At 44.4% G+C, this 21,932-nt stretch overlaps 1 protein-coding gene across 3 annotated transcripts in view; it reads left to right on the top strand.

Moving 5' to 3' along the window:
* LRRC7 (leucine rich repeat containing 7) overlaps positions 1 to 21,771 on the top strand; it is a 90,733-nt gene extending 68,962 nt beyond the window's left edge. For 2 of the 3 annotated variants that reach the window (XM_086462186.1, XM_086462188.1), the window contains 7 exons: positions 422 to 2,099; positions 3,882 to 4,031; positions 8,099 to 8,218; positions 12,938 to 13,156; positions 14,468 to 14,560; positions 17,137 to 17,211; positions 21,664 to 21,771. In XM_086462186.1, the coding sequence (XP_086318312.1) occupies positions 422 to 2,099; positions 3,882 to 4,031; positions 8,099 to 8,218; positions 12,938 to 13,156; positions 14,468 to 14,560; positions 17,137 to 17,211; positions 21,664 to 21,771 (2,443 nt within the window). The remainder of the gene's footprint in view (positions 1 to 421; positions 2,100 to 3,881; positions 4,032 to 8,098; positions 8,219 to 12,937; positions 13,157 to 14,467; positions 14,561 to 17,136; positions 17,212 to 21,663) is intronic. The other variant, XM_086462189.1, reaches the window with a different exon arrangement.
* The last annotated feature ends 161 nt before the right edge of the window (positions 21,772 to 21,932 follow it).

The raw sequence follows: 21,932 nt of genomic DNA on the forward strand, positions 1-21,932 counted from the left end.
AGATGCATAAAATCTTGGTGGCAAGAACATGCACAAACTGAATCTGGTATTTTTGTTTTAAAAAAAAAAAAAAAAGTGTAAAAAATCTTCCCTCATACTCATAGAAGATTATTTTTATAAAAGCAGGAAAATATGTTCAGCTGGATTTACATGAACATGGCATTGAGTCACACAGGACTTTTGACTGACTTCTTAGTTTCTCTGTGTACATACTTACAGAATCTGTACTCCAGTGCAAAAAACTGCTGCAGCCGTTCATGTCAAGCCAGTAGCACAAGGCGCACATTTCATAGTACGATCTCACAGCCGGAGTGTAGATGGGAGAATATTAAATCGCTTTATAATTGCATCTTTCTGATGACTGCTTATATGCTCTAATAGAGGGCATTTTATCTTGTTTCGGTTTGCTTTGGTTTTGCAGGCTGGCACAGTCATTTCCACAGCCCCTTGAAACAAAGCCATTGCTGAGCCAGCGGGAATCTGCTCCGGCGGGGAACTTGCCGCAGCGCACCGACCGGCGCCCGCTGAGTGACACCTTCGCCGACAGCTGGAACGACAGCTCGCACTACGATAACACAGGGTTCGTTGCGGAGGAGAGCACGGTGGAGAATCCTAGTGCTAACCCCCTCCTGAGCACGAAATCTCGAAGCACATCTGCACATGGACGCAGGCCGTTGATTAGACAAGACAGGATTGTTGGCATTCCCCTGGAGCTGGAGCAGCCAACGCTCAGAAACACACACGAATCTGAAGTGCCTCCTCCCAATCCTTGGCAAAATTGGACCAGAACCCCTAGTCCTTTTGAAGACAGGACAGCTTTTCCTTCCAAACTGGAAAGCACCCCCACCACCAGCCCTTTGCCTGAGCGGAAAGATCATGTCAAAGAGTCTCCTGAAATGACTAGCACTTTCCCTCCAGGAATAGCATGGGAATATCATGATTCGAATGCTAACAGAAGTCTCACAAACGTCTTTTCCCATATCCACTGTCGCCCAGATCCTTCCAAAAGTGTTATTTCGATCAGCAAGAGTACAGAAAGGCTTTCTCCGATGATGAGGGATTTAAAAACGAACAAATTTAAGAAGTCGCAGAGTATCGATGAGATAGACATTGGTACATACAAAGTGTATAATATACCCTTAGAAAACTATGCATCTGGTAATGATACTGTAGGAACCCACGAGAGGGTGGACAAGCTCCTGGGCCCGGAGCACGGCATGCTGAGCATGTCCCGCAGCCAGTCGGTCCCCATGCTGGACGACGAGCTGCTGACCTACGGCAGCGTCAAGGTGCAGCCGCAGCAGAAGTCGTCCGTCACAAAGAAAGTCTACCAGTTCGACCAAAGTTTCAACCCGCAGGGAGCAGTGGAAGTCACAGCAGAGAAGAGGCTACCGCCACCTTTCCAGCTCAACCCCGAGTACATTCCCCAGCAGAGTAAAAACCTGCCCCAGGATCTGGTCAGCCCCAGGGCCTACCGAGGCTACCCCCCCGTGGAGCACATGTTCTCCTTCTCCCAGCCGTCGGTGAATGAGGACATGGTTGGCACCCCCTTTGCGAGCCAGGGGTCTCGGCCGGGGTTCCTGAGGAGAGCGGATTCGTTGGCCAGCTCCACTGAGATGTCCATGTTCAGGAGAGTCAGTGAGCCCCCTGAGCTGCCCCCGAGCGACAGATATGGCAGGCCTCCGTACCGAGGAGCTGTGGAGCGCCAAGGCAGTATGTCGGTCTCTGAGTCTCAGTTCCTCAAGAGGAACGGCAGGTACGAAGACGAGCATCCTTCCTACCAAGAAGTGAAAGCCCAGACTGGAAGCTTTCCAGTTAAAAACCTTACACAAAGGAGGCCATTGTCTGCAAGAAGCTACAGTACAGAGAGTTACGGCACATCCCAAACCAGGCCGGTTTCAGCGAGGCCTACAATGGCAGCTCTGCTGGAAAAGATTCCGTCAGACTATAACTTGGGTAACTATGGCGACAAGCCTTCCGATAACAGTGATATAAAGACAAGGCCTACCCCTGTGAAGGGAAATGAGAGCTGTGCTAAAATGCCCGCTGACTGGAGACAACAGCTACTTAGACATATAGAAGCTAGAAGGTTAGACAGGGTATGTTTGGCATTTCTCTGCAATTAATGCCTTTAGTTGTGTGTTTCGGTATGTCAAACTATTTGCACGTACAGTGGTAACCACCAGAATTCCCAGTAATGAAATTCCTGCATTGGCGTCAGAGGGACCGGCCCACCGAGGGGTCTGGGGGTGCTCAAAAGCAGCTGGAGTGAGGGATTCCCGGGTCAATGAGCGATAAAGAGCCTCTACACAAGTAGCGCACCATGGTGCACGTTACTAATGCAGTTACCGCTGCAGCACTGTCGGAAATAATAAAAAAGATAAAAATCTCTCCTTATCGACAGATGAGAACGTGCTGCTGAAGCCCACCACTTCAGTGATGATTTGAGAGCATTAAAAGATGCTGGATCATCTTTGCAGTAAAAGGCAATAAAGAAAAACATCACAGATTAAAATAATGTATTTTAGCTTTCATATTACTGTGAGTGGAGGGGATTTAAAGGTACCTCTTAACTCTGAAAGATAACACTGGATATATACTGCCACTGTTTTTGACAAGGAATATTATTATTACTCCTTTTAGCCATAGGAAGTTTTGCTTATTTGCCTTCTATATAAAGCAGTACAGTACTATAGTGCATGATTTCAATCATAATCTTGACTATTTAATGATTTACCACATGAATCGGGTTTACTTCATAATATAAAGTGGTTGTGAAAAATTACTGTCATGAAATGCGTAAGTTAGTTGCAAAATGTGTCCATATACCTATTTTATGCTAGATACTCCTGAGTTTGGTGTTAATATATTCATTACCTTCCAGTTGCTCAGATGTGATGCATGTTAAAATATCGTTAAGGATCGAATGGGTAAAGTTTAAAAACTGGCTTGAAGGCTGAAGCTTTTCACTTACTTCAGCTCTTTTCCTTGTGTTGTGTAAAACTGATTGGAAAATACCTAACACCTAGGCAGAATAGTGCACCCCAAGTAGAGACATTTCTGGTGGAAATAAACACTTCCCAGGTGGTGTTTGTTTAAAAAATATCTTTACACTTAGTTTACAGTGTGCTTTGCTTAAGAAATACTTTAGCTCCCGGAAAGCTGACGCTGGTGGTTTTATCTAGTTAAATCGAGTTCCCAGTAATCCCTGCAGGCACCAGCGAGCTAGTTTCCAGTGGTTTGCAGCACACAATAAGCAAAGCTCTGAGAAGCTGTGCTGTCTGGTGGAGGGCATGCGGATGAGGACACTGGGGTGCTGCGATGCAGCAGCTGCTCCAGGAGAAGATGCTGCCCAGCTGTCCATGGCTGGTGAGGTGCCGGGCTGTGCAGGACCAGTGGACCCACTGGGCTGGGCCCAGCCGAAGCTGGTCCCTTGGGGCAGTGCTAGCCGGGGTGCAGTGGCAGAGCTCGTAAGATGGTGCAGAGCCTTCTTGTACAGGGGTTTTCCTCTGCCTTTGGTGCTCTTTTATGCTAGATACACCTTTTCTGGCCTGTCCACGATTGCACAGACGTACCACAATTTGGCCGTATTTGCAAAATAAAGACTTGTGCCGTGTTATATACTGCAATTTTCCAACTACAGATAACAACATATTTCATCTGCTGTCAGCGTTGAAGTCTTTTATGGTATCCATTTTATGTATAACTAGCGATGTATTTGCTTCCGTGTGACCCAGTGCATGCATCAAGAAGCTATTTATTTCTTGGTACTGTTTGTTTGCTTAAACTAAAACTTTGTGAAATTAACCATATATGTGTGATACTTAATTCAATGAGCATGTGTGTTCATATCCTGTCACGTGGTTGTTTCCTCTACTCAGACCGCTGCTTACAAACACAACACAGTTAGCCTTGGCATGCTGCACTCTGGAGGTTTTTCAGCAATGCATGCCGGCAGAAGCATGACTTTAAACTTGCAGACTAAATCTAAATTTGAAAACCAAATGCTTCAAGAGCTACCTCTACCGAAAGTAAGTATGGGATAGCCAGCATATACCAGCATTACAAATTAATAATACTCCTTGCTTTTTCCTGGTTTAGCTTTTGCCTATTATTCATGCTTATACTATACACAATCCAAAAAGCAAAGATGATAGCAATATGGTTTTCCTACTCAATAATCTTGCTTTTTGGATTAAGTAGCTCACGTGGCTGTCATTACTGCTTTCTGCTCTTGTGTTACAGACTGATGCGATCATTTTCTCAATGACTTAATCTGTGCACAGAGATGGAGAATATATTTTCGTTTGTGACTGTTTAATCTTAGAATAATTAATGTGGAAATGTTTAATATGCATTTAAATAGGCTCCAAGAGACAGGTATTTTAATATTTAAACATTAATTGGTCCAAATAGTTGATGAGTTTTGAGTACATGCCTACCACACCTAAACTAATTTTAAACTTTTGTTGAGTAATGCCTATATAAAGAAAACAGTTTTCTCATTTTTTACTGTTTATTTTACAGCTATGAACAATGTATTGCTGATAAATGCATACGTACAAAATGATATACAAACAAATGTTTGATGGGAACAGCACATATGACAAGCCAGAGAGGGACATTGCTGAAGTATTGTCAGAGTATCAGAGAGGAGATGCTGAGACCTTACTCTGCATCCCACGTGGCCGCACCAGGGCCACAGCAGCAGCCAGCTGCAGACACTGGCAAGCAGTCGCACTGCTGGGACTGTGTCATGGCAGGGGGCTGCTGCGATGCGGGAAGTGACGAGCATCGCTAAGCGTCTCACTGCATTAGCATCAGTAGCTGTTGGTACAAATTAGCAACACCTCTGTGAGTAATTAAAAGGTAACAGAGCACAGATCCAGGCGCTGAAATGTGATCATCTGCGCCGGTAATTGCTGGACTGGCCTCGGGCGCGGTTTGGCCTGGGCCAGCTGGCACCCTCCCAGGCAATCCCTGGCCAGGGCTCCACAGTCGGCGTGGCCAGAAATTCCCAAAGGAGGGTTCCAATGCCCAATTTAAGAGTTTAGATCCAAGCCTGTTTAGAAGAATAAGATAATTTAATGGCAGCAACATGACCAGATTGTGCTGGTTGGTTGGAAGACAGGCCTTAGTGCTGCTTGACTTACTGATGCAGGCGTATGCATCGCATGCTGGCTTTCCAAGCGAAGCTGTGACAAGTTAACAGCGCGCACGCACGCACACAGAGATCGCTGTCAGGTTTCTCCTGCTGTAACTTACTTTCCATACACTGTTAACTTCATTCCCACCTCCCATTCAGCTGTCCCTGGGTTTAAACAAGTCCTAGTGTTAGTGTGTGCTTCTCTGTTGTTCAGTTGATGACATCTAGGTCAAATCTTTACTGTAGATGTGTGTGTGTTTGAACACAGACAGCTTTCCAGTGTTGGTCATGCTGTTTTTTTCTTTCAAAGAATTTGTTTGTCTATTTGGGTATATACTAATTCTTGTCGCAAGTCCTTGAAAGAAGTCCATTTGACATCAACTCCAAATAATGCTACTATTTTTCTGCACACATGTAGGAATTAGGTATTATATATCACTTGAAGAATTTTAGGCTGTAGATGAGTATGGATACTAATACGTGAATGTCTGGGGAAATTGATGAAGCTGTTTAGAGTGACATGTTTGGGGTGTGGTCTTATGTGAATTTCTCTGCTTTATGTGTCACCAGCATTTCATTGCTACAGACCATCATAAAATGTGGTGCTGAACTGCATGAAGGGGGGGTATTCTCTTCTTGTACTGTTTGGAAAGCAGTGAAAAATCACTGTTGAACAAATGATATGAATGTTTGGAATTGTTTAATTTTGTTCCTTCACATGTTCTAAAGTATTTGCATTTCTTAATGAATCCAGGTCACAGAAGCTTAGTATTTACCTCTTCTTCCTCCTTCTTGTGGCCTAGATTCAAGAGAGTAATGAGTGAGCTCTAATTGTCTGGTGGAAGATCGGGAAGTCACGTATAGCAATTACTTAATTTGAAAAAGTTTGTTACATCAGTTCTACTCCATGTATAAAATGTTTGAACTGCTGCTTTTTAGTTTTTACCTAGACTTAACAGATACGTAGTTTGTTTGCAGTCTGTCCGAGCTCTGTAAATGACTGTTGCAAGTCATTTAATTTCAAGACAAATTGCAAGACAAGTTAATTTCAACTGCAGAAAATGAAAAGAAAAACCTGTTATCACAGCATTTTCCTGTTTATTGAGAAAGGAGAAAGCACCCTCACTATTTTTCCTTTGTCCCTTTTGACTGCAAACTCACCTCTGCAGATTGGTCAGTTGCTTATAAAAACAGCACAGCGTTGTCTGCAGTGACGAAAGAAACACTTCTCAGAAGAACGCTTTCTCTTTTTGGCATCTGTCTCAGTTCTTTTAAAGTTTAAAAGCCCCGGGCAGGGGCTGACCCTTGGCAGTGTGTTCGGGCAAGCTGCTCGCACTCCGGGACTCCCGTCTGGGCACAAACGTTTAGCGGCGTGTCAGGGACTTGAGCCATGTCGTCAGGGCTCGTGTGTGCCCCTGCGCCAGCGTATGTGCAGCTCTGAGCCCAAATTTCCCAGCGTTAGGGTGTCGTGCTGCCTGAGAGAGCAGCAGCACTGCTGCAGGAGGCACTGGGACCAGTGTCTGTTGAGCTGTGAGGGGAAAAGTGTGGAGGTTGGTCTCATTTTTCCATTTTTAATGTGTGTAAAGAAGGCTCTACAGGGAGGTCATGTAGTTTCAACAGGGGAAATGTTTTTTAGTGGTTTTTAAGATAAGGAAAATTACATCTTTCCTGATTTTTCCGGAAGACTTCTTGAATGATGAGGGAATTATAATGAAAGTTTTCTTTGATTTTTAAAAAATTAGGGTTGAATTTTTTTACTTAACCTCCGGGGAGTATAATTTCAATGACAATTTACTTCTATTTACTTTTAAAGGGTTTTAAAGCTTGCATTAAAAAAGTTCTTAATTGACCAGTTACCAGCTTTAATATTTCAAAGCAACAGTTTCATTTGTTCTTCAGTCACCTAAAGAAGTGTTTCGTGATATTTATTTTTTTAATGTAAGCTGAAGAAGAAATTGATCGAGTGATGGAGGGGAAGAGTAGACTTTTTTCCTTTGCAGATTACCATTAATCAGAACTGATTAAGCAGTTAGCTGAACAAGCACTGCATAGTGCTAAGTGCTGTCAGTGGTAGTACAATGTTGGCATTTTGGAAAGTCTGACACAAAAAGCCATTCCCATGTTAGCAAAATTTCCAGCTATGGTGAAGAAATGCAAAGGCAGATAACAGAAAATCAGGCTGGGACAAAAGAAGTGCACATGTCCTCAAAAGTACTGAAAATAGGAGTGAAGTAACCAGGGGGAAAAGTGACAGAGACACGTATTAGAGGAGAGAAAAGTGGAAAATAATAACTAATGTGTCAAGCTCATTTAGGAAACTTTAAATGTGTCTTAAGTCCATTCATATTCAGGGAAGCATTTAGTTGCCGGTTAGTATTGTACACATGATGTCCTGTTAACTTGGAGGAAAACCAGCCCTAGCCTGGAGAGGGGTCTGTGAGAAGCCACCACGCAGTGATACACAGCGTAGCACGAGGTAGCGGCAGTCACAGGTTCAGTATTGCCATTAAGGAATATTTTCTGAAGAAAATACAAGCATATAATTTAATCTTCATGGCAAATACTTAAGAAAAAAGGTTTTGATGCTTGAATGACCAGTAATGAAGTTTTAACTCAAATGATCAATGGCAGACTGCACATTTAAATATGGAACTTTGCCAAAATTTGTTTATCTGAAAATAATGGGTTACATTAAATTAATTTTCTCTTTTCTCTCATCATTCATTATTCTCATTATTTCTCTTCTGTATCTTTCAAGATCTCCTGCTTGCAGAGAGTCCCACAGCAACATGTTTACATGTTAATGAAATACCATAGAAATTTAAAAGGTTTTCCATTTTAGCAATAGCGTGTTACAGTTTAACTGGGTTGATTACTGAAATAAATATGAAGAGAGAATTTTCTGTCGTGGCGTGACAGTGACTAAAGGCTGCCCTACCGTTTCTGCAACAGACCCCGTCGCAGCAGAGCAGCATTCTGGACAACGGGCAGGAGGAGGTGTCTGTGAGCAGCCAGTGGAACCCCTACCCGCTGGGGCGGCGGGACGTGCCGCCGGACACCGTCACCAAGAAGGTAAGAGCAAAGCTGCTGACCTAGCTACAGTTGTCATCTTTTCCCAGCGAGTCACTGGAAGGAGGAGAACAGGTTGATGAGGACAGCTTGGGGAAACGCCTGGTTTTCTTCTGAAGTTTAAAGCAATAATCGTTATGAGTTAAGGATGGTGTTTTCCTGCCTGCTACGTGGTCTTGTGTTCATTTATGCAGATGCTGCTAGTTACATCTGTAGTGTGTGAGATGGGCACAGTAGGCTTGGCAGGTGTATTCCTGCACGTATCAGACAGCCATCAGCTCCCTCTTGTCCTCAAAAGTCTTCATTCGAATTTTTCATTTCAATTGCAGTCTTCAGTTCATGACAAAAAATAAACGTGTTGAGATGGAGGCCAGCCCAGCGTCTGGACATCGCAGACGTTTTGGCAGAGGCTTCCTGGGCACGCTTCATTTGCTGACAAACTCACTAGAAAGGTTCTAATTTCTAGTACCTTGTGGCGGTAGATATTAAATTCCAGTGCTTGGATCTGGCTTGTTTCTATGAAAACACTGGCTGCTCTCTCCCAGCCCCAACTTGGCTCTGCTCATCGCCTGAGAAGCTGCCATTTTTAGATGCTCTAATCATAATGCTGGAGAATGTAGGATCTTGACGGTGTTTGCAGTCAGCTTTAGGAGTTGGAGCTGCACATGTAAGCAGTGATAATTACATTGATTGTTCTCTGTATGGAGATCGGTTCTGCTCATTCCCGAAGTGAAGTCTTACGAGTGAATAAAACTGGTGCGAAAGTCATAATGTGCGCACTGGTAACTTCTGTAGCGTAATTAACTGTCAGCACTGATGAGGCACGTATCTCCCTGCTGGCTTCACATCTTGTTACCCTAGACAGTTTCAGATGCAGTAGCCCTTACCTTCATACAGAAGTAGAGACAAGAGATACACATGTGCAAGAAAATTGCTTGAGGATGGGAGATGAAAGCCATTGCCCCTAGAGCAGCCCGGAGCCTCCCTTCCAAACACAGGAGGCTGAGGAGGAGGGCACCCTGGCACTGTTTGGTGGAGTTCGCTCTGACAGACAAGTTACTCAAATGTTTCTTTATCCTCTGATACGCAAGACAGTAGGATAAGACATTTAAGAGGGGTTACTGCTTATCTTCACTGGCCTATTGGGGTAGAACCTGTGTTTGTCCATTCACACAATCTAACACAGTCTATGTCTTGCATTTGTGCATCATCAGTCTTGCTGTAATAAGAAACTGCAAATTCTGTTTCGTTCTGAATATTTCAGTATCTCACTGCTCAGATGTGGTAAGTACAAACATTGCATAACCGCTTAACTCAGTGAAGCGATCCATTGTTACATCCGTTGTCAGCTACTTTAATTATACTGTAAATATTGGACACTGAGCTGAAAATAATTAGCTTTTGTGGTGGATGTTAAAGTAAAGAATATAAATGAAATTTGGGAAGCAGTCTGCAGAATATAGAGGGTTTTTTTCTGCAGTATACGTCATTTCCATTTCCAAGAAAGGCAGCGTATCCACCTCCAGCGGGAGCCACAGTGTGAATACACAAGAAGTAGTGATATGATCTCTTCAAAGTCTATTAACAGGAGTGAGAAAATGAATTCTGAAAATTGTTTACCCACCATCCTCAGTCCAATATTTGCAGAGCAGAGTCACTATATGGTAGAGCTGTACTTGAGAAATCGCTGGAAGAAGAATTGGAACATGTTCTTCCAAGGGGAAGAGCAAGCAGACAGATGGACTGTGTACTCAGACTGATGTAGTACGTATATAGGCACAGTTCTACATGTTCCTAAGCTATCCACACACAGAGGGCTGCTATACATGTAGTGACGGGTACTTACGCGTGTTAGGTAGGGTGGAATACTACACAGTAATCACTACATAATTATGTGGGGTGTGAGTGGTCGTTTCTGTCCTTTTTGCTGTTCAGAATACCAGATTAAATGCTGGTTTTGTTTTAAGTAGGATCATTTATATGATCATCCCATCATTTATGGGCTGTTTCTTTTTCTGGATATTTTAATCTTCAAATGGAATAATCCACTGATTTATTAAAAGACTGCAATATTTATGCTTCCTGAAAGATGGCTTTTTCTGTCAAGTCCACAAGACAGAAGTTGGCTACATGTGTGATGAAATCAATTGTATTCTGAGTTAGGTGCTCCTCCCTGAAAAGGGAAGGGGTAGAAGTGTGGCAGGGCATCACCAAAAGGGAACTTTGAAATCACTCCTTATGAGACAGAGAAGCTGAAAAATGAGAATGAGGGTGGAAAATGAACAGGCATCAGGCTGGACAACCTGGATGTAGAGTGACAACCCTCTAAGGGGATGAGTAGGACTGTGTTAGTTGGCCTCTGCTGCTGCAGGCTCGCAGCAGCCCACATGAAGCTGAAGACATGCAAATTCTTGGAGATCCCTGTGTGGGCTGTAGTGGTCTCCGTGGGTGTGGAAGGAGCAGATGCTATGGAACCGGAGCAGGGCAGCTGCCTCAAAACTGGGACACGTAAAGTGCCTCAGTCACCATTTCTCTCCCTTTCTGACTTGGGATTATTTCTGTTAGCCGCGACTGAGAGGCTGGAGGCTCTTTCTGTTTCATTTCTAGCACCTGCTGTTCAATACAGAGGGCTTTTAACCTGATAAAGAAGATCTGAGTTTTTTCAGTGAAGAAGCCAAATTTTTTTTTTTGGTATTTGAAATAAAGACAATGCACCTGCTGTGGTGGATATGGGATTATATCTGGGGCAAACAGCAGAATTTGAGATTCTACTTTTTTTGGGTTCCTCTTGTGATGAGCATGACACAACATGAAGTACAGAACTGTGCTGCACACAGTCACCTGCTCACCTCGCATCTCTGTGGTGCAGGGTGACAGGGATTCAGCAATCCGCTGCAGGCACAGCTTGTTGCCGCTAGAAAGGTAATGAATAGCTAAAAAGTCCATCTTGAGCATTTTCCTTCCCTTCTGATCTTGGCTGAATTGAAGATCTCTCTGACCTGTGAAGTGGGATGTTCGCAGCACAGACTGACTTCACCAGGCTGTGCTTGGAGTGAGCTTGTCAATGTCTATTGAACACTTTCAAGTACACAGGTGAGCTGTGTTTTGAGAAGAGTTTGGAGATTGAGGATTTGGGCATAAGGAGCAAGAGATTTCGCTGTCTCATTTCTCTCTTTGAGACTATCCCTCTTGTACTAAGATGAAGAACTGTCAGACGTGTAATCTATGTGGTATTTTTTTGCCAGCAAAAAAGTAAGACAGAACAGATCAGTTTTGCTCGCAGGCACTGCTTGTCTTGCTGGGATTCTGTGTTCAGTGACATGAGTAGCTCCAACTGCATCCGTATGAGTGATGTGGTCTGCAGACAAATCTTGGAAATCCATTAAGATGTGGTTTTGCTCTGGCAACAAACAATTAATTCTAGTGCCCTGTCTGCTATAACCTCTGAGGCCAGATGATTGGCCAGTGGGTAAGAAATGTTGTCCTCTTTTGCTGTATTACATTTAATCTTGTCCAAATACAGTCTCACAACTTGTGGCTCTTCCACCCAGGATCATAAAGGTTCAGTAGTATTGAGGATTAGACCTTCATGACAGGATGTGATTGTGTTGTTGGCTGATGTAAACTCAATGTGAAACGTCGTTTTGTCCATAGAGACTTGCAGATATCGAGACATGCAATCATAATGCTCTTTCACATTCAGGCTGTTGAAATAATAGCGCTGTATGATGAGTGCATACAATCTGAACGCTCTCGGTAACCCGGTGTGGTATTTCGTGGAGGTACTAATATTTGATCATACAACGGAGTGTGAGTTTTGCTTGTTCCCATATGGCTAAGTTGCACGTGATTATTTATAAGCAACATCTGAATCCTGTAAATAAGTATAAAATTGTCTCAACCAAATCTATTTGGCAAATATTTGCCTCAAATATTTATGTAATTCATCTGCCTAAATAGAGACTGTGTGTTGAGTAAGCAAATGTGCAACTTTGCCATGTCAGGAACAGAATGCAGAAAGCAAACCTCGCCTGTTAGGTCACAGCTGCAAACGTGACAGGCTTGGGGATGAAGGGGACAGGGGAACAGCAGCCCTCATCTATTTTTTTCCGAAAATATCAAAAGGCCGAGTCACTGTAAATGCAGTATTTCACTTCTATTTACCAAATATTAGAGCTTCAAATCGGTAGATATTATCATAGAAATGTGATAATTTCATTAGTCACATTTTGTAAGAGCCACATTTGTTCCCAGGGCAGGGCATAGGATTTAACTGATTATGCTTTCCACGCCCAGTGCTCAATACTGGCCAATACCTGTATTTGTGTTAGAAATCTTAGTCCGAATTATCCTCCAAAAAAACCCCACGTTCCAGTATCTTCAGAGTGTGCTGTGATGAATAATCTGCCCTACTCCAATTTATTAAACGTTTTCAGGTCACAAAACGTTCTGAGCAGAAGCATGTATCATGGCATGAGGAAAAAACCCAGTTCTGTTTATAAACCATACGGCATATGGCTGATTTCCCTCAAACCTCCTAGGGTCGCTGAATGCAATGGGCGTATCCTTGCTGCTTTTAATCACTGTTTTTTCCAACTGTGGTCAAAAGGCAAACCTCTGATATGATTCGAGAGGTTTGCTTTTACTTGACTCTGTAAGTTGTAATAATTGCTTCTTTTCAGCTTCCTGAATTTCTGGCCTAACGGGTTGCGTTACCCACAGGCAGGTAGCCATATCCAGACTTTAATGGGGTCACAAAGCCTCCAGCATCGGAGCCGCGAGCAGCAGTATGAAGGAAACATGAACAAAGTCACCATTCAGCAGTTCCAGCCACCACTGCCTATTCAGATTCCCTCTTCGCAGAGCTCTCGAGCACCTCAGCCAGGGCGATGTTTAATCCAAACCAAGGGTCAGAGAAGTACGGATGCGTATCAGGAGCAGGTGAGAAAGTGTGTCTCTAAAATGACACTTTGACAAAAACTTTTGATTTCTTTCTGCCCTGTGTACAGCAGGAAAAGGGAGCCTGGGGCCATGGCAGAGGGCAACTGAGCCAGGCAGCACAGGGGAGGTACGGCTGAGCCGCAGGCGGGCGAGCAGGTCTGGCCTCTTCCTCAGCACCAAGGACTGAGCTTTTTTTTTCTTGGATTAACCAGGCGACACAGTTTGGCATCGAAATTCCTTAACAGAGCTGACATCACTAGGCCATACCAAATTAATTTGCAGTGTCTGCCGGTTCCCCAGTAGCCTAGTTCAGTGCTAACAGTGCAGCATATTTGGCAAGACGCTTCTCAGACTTGTATTGACTGCTCCAGTTTAGCCCTGCGGAAGGCCAGCTGTAGCTCCAGTGCCCCTAGTCTAACAAAATGGGTGCTGATGGGTTTCTTCATTAGGTGATGCTATCCCCGTTGTGTTTGGCCTTAATGACTGCAATAACTGTTTGAGGCACCTGACTTGCAGAATAAGGTTCAGAATCGTTAGTAAACCTTTCGCCTGTGTAAAGTGTTGGTCGATCCACACAAGTAGCTGCCTCGATTAAGTCCCTGAGTTTTGCATTGAGATTCAGAAGCAATTGCTTGTGTGGCTCGAGTACATGCTCAGACTGGCACAATGAGTAGTCATTAAGCTGCACTGAGGTCATTTTTATTTTATATTCAGTTACTCAGTGCCATTTAGAGTCATCCTGACTAAAAGGTAAGATTCAGCACTGCTTCCTGGAGTAAGGCCTTTGTAAAAGTGGTTGGTGCTCAGTGCTGGCTCTTGGGACCGTGGCCCTGACACTGGCAGTGGCCTGAAGATCCCTGAGCTTCAGAGTACTTATGCCTTGGGTTTGTCCCAAACATAGCACGTGGGGATCCTGCACTTGTGACACCAGCTGGAAAAATGAAAGTGCACAAGATGAAGCCTCACTGACAGATTTATCCCAAAGTTTAAGTGAAAAATCTGACCAATGTGAACTGCTCTTTCACAAGTCTAAAGGATTTTTTTTCTCCTTGAAAACAAAATTTTAAAATATATGCCAAAATATATATGCAGCACTGTGACTGTTATGGTATCATTGCAGCATGCTAAAATCATGAAAACACTTTCAGTTTATAATAGTATTCTACTGACGTTTTCTGTGTTGTGCAGTACAGCTTTTGAGAAGGTCAGCTCGTCGTTAATGTGAAATGGGATATATGCGAAGAAGAAGCCATTGCTTAGGTAGGCTGTAATGCTGATGTTGACTTAACTTGCTGTATCTTTTTAACCTAGTTTTGTGTGAGGATAGAGAAGAATCCTGGCCTTGGTTTTAGTATCAGTGGTGGAATAAGTGGACAAGGAAATCCATTCAAACCTTCTGATAAGGTAAGTTACGAATTTCCCTCTAATTGCTCCTCATTTTAGAGTGCCATGTAGTGGAGACATAGATAACACAAGTGAAATCTTTATGCACTTCTGTTGTGACAATTGAAAGAATTTTTCCCATACTTGGCTTTTTTTTTTTTTTGTCAGGGGACTGTTTGGTTTTTTTTTCTGGCTAATGAAGACAAGAGAGTCAAAACCAAAGTCACATGGGTGTCTGCCTTATTTCATGTGTAAGATAATTTTTCAGACTATGTTCTGGAGAACCGTCTCTCTCATTTCTTTTGAGTCAATATAGGCCCTGATTAAGCTTTCACTAAAGTCATTAAAGGGAATGCTGAACCAGTGATTGCATCACTAGGGAGCTGAAATGCTGGGGTTTATAGCAGCTGTATCAAATGAAATCAGCCTTGCCTGCAAACCACTTTGGAGGTCACTGGTGCCTTACAAAGACCCTGGCCAGCACACTGTTCTGTACTGCGAGATAAACCTGTCACCCTTATGGTGCCTGATGGTCAAGGAGACTCAGCATTCATTCTGGGAATTACGTGTTTCGGAGGCTGATAAATCTCTTTACAGTAGAAGTACAGCAGCTGGTGATTATCAACTGCACAGGGTTTGAGGATTAGGAAATGGATTCTTAGACCTGAGAAATTACCTGTTCTGTGCGGTAAAACTGACTGGAGTTTGTTGAAAAACAAGTACTTGGGTACCTGTCTGTTAAACATATTCTTATAGTTTATAATCTTTCATAATACCGGATTCAGTTTTAAGAGGCAGTCATAACTCCATAAATATTGAGAATGTTTGGCAAATGGTGAAATTAAAACTGTCTTTTCATCTCTTCTCAAAAATTTGAGACCTGCCTGCAAATTAAAAAGATAATTTCCCCAACAGTATGCTAATTGGAAATGTAAAATACGCTTGGAAATGTGACACAAACCTTAATTCCTTTCAACTTTCTCATTGATGTTCCCTGTTTTGAACTTTAAGAATAGTTCCATTTAATGTACATATCTATCAGGCATTTTAATGACTATCCCTTAAAACATACTAATTTTTGGTGTCCTTCTTTGAGAGTGCACATTAGAATCACGCTTTATAACATCATGGTGGTTTTTTCCACAATTTAATGTATGATGTTAAAATTAAGCTATACTTCCGCTGTCTATCACTTGCCTGAAGTTATTAAAGAAGAGTCTGGATCCCACTAGGAATGTGTCTGCACCAGTAACACATGCAGTGTGGTAGCAGCTGGAGATAGACTTATTTTTACCAGTAACAGAAATGCAAAATTGTGTACTAAGGGAGTGAGAGAGTGGTTACATCGAAGGAATTAATAGTTAAAAAGGGTTTTTTTTAATGTGTTGTCACTCTGAAACATTGCTTCCCACACCATTAAATCAGATTTATCATGTTTTAAATGCCGCAGAAGTGATGAGCGGGTGATCTTGTCATCATCCGTGCCAGCCCTTTGTGAAGGGTCTGAGCCACACACACGGCGCGGTTCTGTCTGAGACGAGACCGGCAGGGATGGCAGTGGGCTCGCTCCTGCCCAGGGACGCTGGTGTGCTGTGATGAAAGGGCAGGAGAAGCAGTACAACGGGCAGGAGCGATCGGTCATTTCGAACAGCAGACTTGTGTCACGAGTTAATGGCACATGGGTGAAATATAAGCAGCCCATCGCTGTGCTCCCGAGGAGCTCGGGCTTTCAGTAGGGTGACAGAAATACTGGGCAGTACCGTGCTCCAGGCTATAAAATCCCTCAAGGATGCACACGATTTGCATGGTGATGCCCAGCAGGGAGTTTCTCTGGTGTCCCTGGGAGTGATGTAAATGGCTAAAATTGAGGCTGGGCTCAGTTCTGGATCTTGCTGAAAGGCGTTTTGCTGGGCGGCAGTGGCAGCACAGCAGAGTGACACGGAGGGCACAGAAGTGCAGGGCTGTATGGGAAATTTTTCAGATGTATTCATCATCTAGGAACTCAATCTTTGATTTTGGGTTTTATTAACATATTTTACTGACATTCTCAAAAAAAAAAAAAAATATCCTCTGTCACTTAACAATATCTTTTCCCCTTTCAAAGTCATTCCCTCCTCAGATGGTGGATTAAGTGACAGTCCTACCGCTGTCCTGAGTATCTCAAGGGATCAATATCAAGACCAGTTTTTAGAAATTGTTTTAAACTTTTTTTTTTCCCTGTAGAGGAAATAATTAAAGACTACTGTGTAGATTATGGTATGCATTATTCTAATAAATTAATACTTGCTCCATTTTAATTATCCTTCTGATAACCCTGTTACTCTTGCCCTGCTCATATTGGACATTATTTTGTGACATGGAATCCTTGTTTCAAATGAGACACAATTAATTTATATCAGGCAATAACTCACAGAAGGTCAAGGAGAGCTGCTACAAACCCCTACTAGTGTTTGATGACAAACAGATTAAAAATAGAGTTTAGTGGTTAGACCATTGACAGTGTGTAAAGCCCCCAGACAGCAGTTAGGGAGACACCTGTATTTTGGGAACTAGTTCTTGGTGATAGCATCCTAACCTCTGTTACTTCTGACTTATAGGGTATCTTTGTTACTAGGGTTCAGCCTGACGGACCAGCATCCAGCCTGCTCCAGCCTGGCGATAAGATCCTCCAGGTACGGATGGATTTAACTGCTTTATAACTGAACCGAGTCTGTGCATCAGTGTTTTTAGTACTGGTACTTCAGTACTGATTTATAACAGCGTGTTACTCGCAGTACTTTTGAAAGCTGGACTCAGAAGGAAGGAATAAAGCTGCTTGAAAACAAACCGGGGATGTGAAAAAGAGGCACTGGGGTGTGCTGACACCCTGCCACTAGCGGGGAGCTGAGCTAAGCCCAGGGAGCGCACTGAGAGCAGAGGGGCCACCGCACAGCAAGGAGCCCGACTGCTGCGTTTCATCTGGCAGTTTCTGCTCCCTCCCCAGGGTCACTGAACAAGGCACTTGGATGCCAGCACTGGCCTTCTGGGAGGGCAGGGCACTGCAGGAAAGGGTTAATGCTTACAGTCTGTCACGGGACTGATCCAGGGGACACAAACTCTAAAATAAAAATAGTCCTTACATCATATCCAGCTTTTCCACACCAGCAGCGCAAGAAGGTGTGGGGAGAAAGGAGCTTTACCGGCAGTTTCACAAGCATCAGCGTATGCCAAAGCAAGACAAGTTTAGCATTTTCCCCTGTGCAGCTGGTGGGGCACGGGTGTAAGGAGCTGAGCAGGCACAGGGGACGGGTCTGCTGCGTGCGTGTACCCAGCATGTCCACATCAAAGGGGTGCGCTTTTGACCTGCGTTCGTTCTGTTGTGTCAGATGATTTCTCCTGATGGGCCCAGGCCCTCAGGAGCTGGGATTTCTCTTGTCTCAGCATGTGTTCCTCAAGGAGAAGTGTTTACCTGTATTTATAGAAACACATTTAAGGTACCGCGTTGCTTTTTTTGGGTAGGAAATTTCATTCTCCTAATTTATTCATCACTTATGTTGATGAACTTTGTTTGACTTTGCACTCTCAGTCCTTCTCGTAGGATTGTGGATCAGTCTCAGCAGGGTTATTCTTTTGTCGCTGTCAGTACATCATTTCAAATTCTCTGACAAGAACTTTTTCCTTTTATTTGCAATTACTTCTGCCTGTTACTAGGTGTTGATTTATATTGTGGCAGGTAAAAAGGCAGTTGTCAGTCTCATGAAAGAGTTAACAGAGAAAAAACCATAACTGTGATGAAGGATATTTTACTTCTCCAATATAAGCAATGCTGAAAGGATCCAGTTCCCTCGGCAGTGTGACCTTGAAATTATTAATACTCACTGGCATCGCTTCACCTCCACCTCCCCTGTCCACTGCTACCAGCACCTCTGTTTGCATTGATCTTCTGAGACAGTCCCCTGCCAGGACCAGGGCTTTGTCATGCCAGTGACTATGCAGAAGGAAGTTCCTTCTCGCCCATAATCTGCCTTCGTTGGCATCCGTAGCTCTCTGTGCCACTTGTTGTCTTCCACACGTGTGCTGGTTGTGACACCAGTTTCTGCTGGGACTCGGAGGGAGGAACCATCTTCCTGTGTTCCCTCAGTCTGAGCCCTCTCTGTCCTCATGCTGTCTGCCTCGTGGTCTGCTTTTAGTGTCATCTGAATCTTCGTGCTACAGCCTCTCCCTCCCGTTGGGTCTGTCTGATGCTTTTCCCCCCATTTTTTTTATGTATTGTCATGGCAGGTCACCCCCATGCCCCCTCAATGCCCGCGCACCTTCTGTGCTCCCACATGGTGAACTCCGCTCGCTCAAGGTCATGCACAGGCAGATATTACCAGACCAGGGCCCCACAGGGAAAGTTTTTAAACATTGGCATGGAAGAATTTGCTTAGCAGGATATTTTCCAGAGAAGCAGTAATGTTTCTGTCATACGTTTATGTGACTCCCCAAGTGGTTCTGGTAAAAGAGAGAGGGAAGATTTAAAAATTAAGAAGCTTGACATTCCCTGGGTGGACTTACCCTGCTCCTGGAGAAACTGTCTGTCTTAAACACCGGTTTTGCCCGGTGCCTGGTTTTGATAGGGAAGTGTGTGTCTGTGTCTTCTGCAGTGCACGAGTTCTGGTCCTCACAGCTCCAGAAGCCCACGGCCCCACGGGGATCCTGGGGGGAGCAACACTGTTGTACCTTTCCTTTCTGTGTCATAAGCGCTTCCGTTACTTGTTTGATAAGTAAGAATGATTTTTCTGTTATAAAATTAGCAGCAGTTTTGGTAGATGACTTTTAAGGAGGAACACAGTTGTACGGCTGCGAAGCCTGTTAGCCAGGAGAGAGCAGCTCTGTCAGCCGTGCCGTGCAATTTTGCCACTGTACGTTAAAGGCCACGCTTCAGTTCTACGAAATCTTGTTTTGGTGGCTCCATGATTCAGCTAAAAACCATTCTTTCTGTCCAATAATTAGAACTAAACAGTAACACAATGTGTAAATATATCTGGGGGTTTCATTGCCTATTTTGTGGGGAATGTGAGACCCCAGCAGGAATGAAAGACGTCGATTCCAGCTATCATTTATTTATATGTTAAATAACAAACCCCTCTGGGTATAGCCTGCTTAGGTATTTTTGGATGTGTATCTCCTACCGCCCTCTTCCACTGAGAAACCTTTCTTGTCCAAAAGAGGTTTCTCCACTAGCTAGAGCTGAACCTGCACAGTGTTCTCCCGTCCGCAGCCCTGCGCAGCTTGAAAATGCAAGGGGAGTAGGCAGAGCTGGCCTGCGCTCAGGTTGGTTTGCAGGTTCTTTTATTACCTTTTTTTTTTTTTCCCCCCTAAATGAGCAATGCAGAGCCCAGTGAGCTGTGGTGAATAAGCCAAAATTCCTTCGATTTCCCTTTGAATTACATCAGAGTCTGAGCTGACCTCAAGCTGAATGCCAAACAGCCACCTGAGTTTGGCACGTAAGGGGATGTCTTTGAAACCTCCCCTGCCTGAAATCTGTATTCCTGTTTCCCAGAGGAAATATATTTCATTGTGTTACGCTGAATAAAAGTGAGCTGCTTCTCAGTGTTGCTTGGATGTTGCCTTTCCTCTGGGCTCTGTGCCTGCCCGCTGCCGTTCCTGTGCAGTTGTCAGTGCTGGAGCCCACAGCAGCCGGAACCTTTGAACCAAAACCTTTCAGTGCCACGAAAGCACCACCACGCTCGTGGGCGTCCTGTTCGGAAACCGCTCAGAGACGGGTGGCGACACTTCTTTTCGTTCTCACCCTGGGCTGAGCATCCTTTAATACAGCGAGAGGGCGTGGGGGGTCCTTCCCGCAAGACCCTGCTCCGGGGCAGGATCCCAACCGCTGCGGAGGCGACTGGCCGTGGTCACGGGTGAGCTGGGGGGGACATGAGCACCCTGAGGCTCTGGTAGCCACTTGATACTGGTTATCCAATACCTGAGCCCTGCTGGGTGCTGGTCAGGGTGGCTCTTGAAGTCTGTCTTCCACATGTGATGTGGTGTAGTATGGTTTTGTCGTGGCCAAGGTGATAGCCACGTATAACGGTCTGGGTACGTGCAACAGATGCCTGGTAGTTCTTCTGTGAGGCTGCAGTTTCATGGCAGCAGTAGTTCATTAGCCAAAGCACGAAGGCTTTGCTAAGCTGTTTGTAAATGTCAGTTAAAATACGTACGTATTTTGTTAAAGTGCGGTGTGTCTGTAGAGCTGCTGTAAGCCACCGAGACCAGGCTCTGCCCCGGGGAGCCCTACAGGTCTCGCTGTGCCTTTGGCCGTGGCCTCCACGGGTGAGGGATGGCGGAGGTGTCTGCTGGTGTCTGTGGGGAGGGAAGGGGGAGCTTTGAACCTGCTGAGTGTTCACCCAGCCGTGTGCAAGCCCTGTGGGGGGGCCAAGGGGGCCTGAGCTGGCCCCTCGGCAGTAGTCTTGAGGCTGCCACGGCTGGCTGAAGGGCAGGTCTCTGCAGCGAGTGTCACCTTGGGTCGGTACCTGCTCACTGGCACGGGCTGGCGTTATTCTGTACAGTGGTGGCTCTTCTACTTTGGTGCTTGATCACACGCAGGAAGCTGTTGGTAATTCTGTTTGTTTAAAATTTGACTATTTTAAGTAGCACTGTAACAGACAGGTTGTAGAAGGATGCAGTTAGCATGAAAGCAGACCAATTTATTCAGTAGATTTTTCCCCTTTCTGTATACGCAGTCTGTCTGCACCCCAGCTGAGCCAGCACCTCCTCCACAGTCAGCAGTGCCTGCTGGCGGCATTAACCTCCTCTGGGCTTCCCAGCCTCTGGAGCTCTGACAGCCCAGAGCGCTCCTTTCTTCAGAAAGTGTGTGGGGTGCAGTAGAGTCACAGCACCGGTTCAGCTGGAAAGGACCCCGGAGCTCACCCAGTCCAGCCCCTGCTCAGAGCGGGGGAGTGCCGTGTCTGTCCAACGGAGGGAGAGAGAAGTGTGTTCTCTCTGTGCTGCAGCTGAGCTCCTGTTTGCGGGAAATCATTGTATGACCATTGGTTATTTGAGCCTTGTTTTTAATTTCCATGTACCTCTTTGCTCCCCCCAAAAGACGGCACTCAATAGACTCTCATTTGATTTCTCCTCCTCTTGTTTTTGTGTTACAGGCAAACGGACACAGTTTTGTACATATGGAACACGAGAAAGCTGTATTACTACTGAAGAGTTTCCAGAATACAGTAGACCTAGTTATTCAACGTGAGCTTACTGTCTAAATATTTTTTTATAAATAGTAAATATGTCTAGCCAGATCTAATGTTCAAACAGATTTATACATAGGAAACAAATTTTTGCCAATTGCTGGACCAATGGCAAACAGTAGTGCCAAATGTATAATACTCTATGTTAGTACCAATCATCTTGGAAAAAAAAATAT

Source organism: Leptosomus discolor, chromosome 3 (assembly GCF_034619465.1).
Source record: "Leptosomus discolor isolate bLepDis1 chromosome 3, bLepDis1.hap2, whole genome shotgun sequence".
Taxonomy (NCBI): domain Eukaryota; kingdom Metazoa; phylum Chordata; class Aves; order Leptosomiformes; family Leptosomidae; genus Leptosomus; species Leptosomus discolor.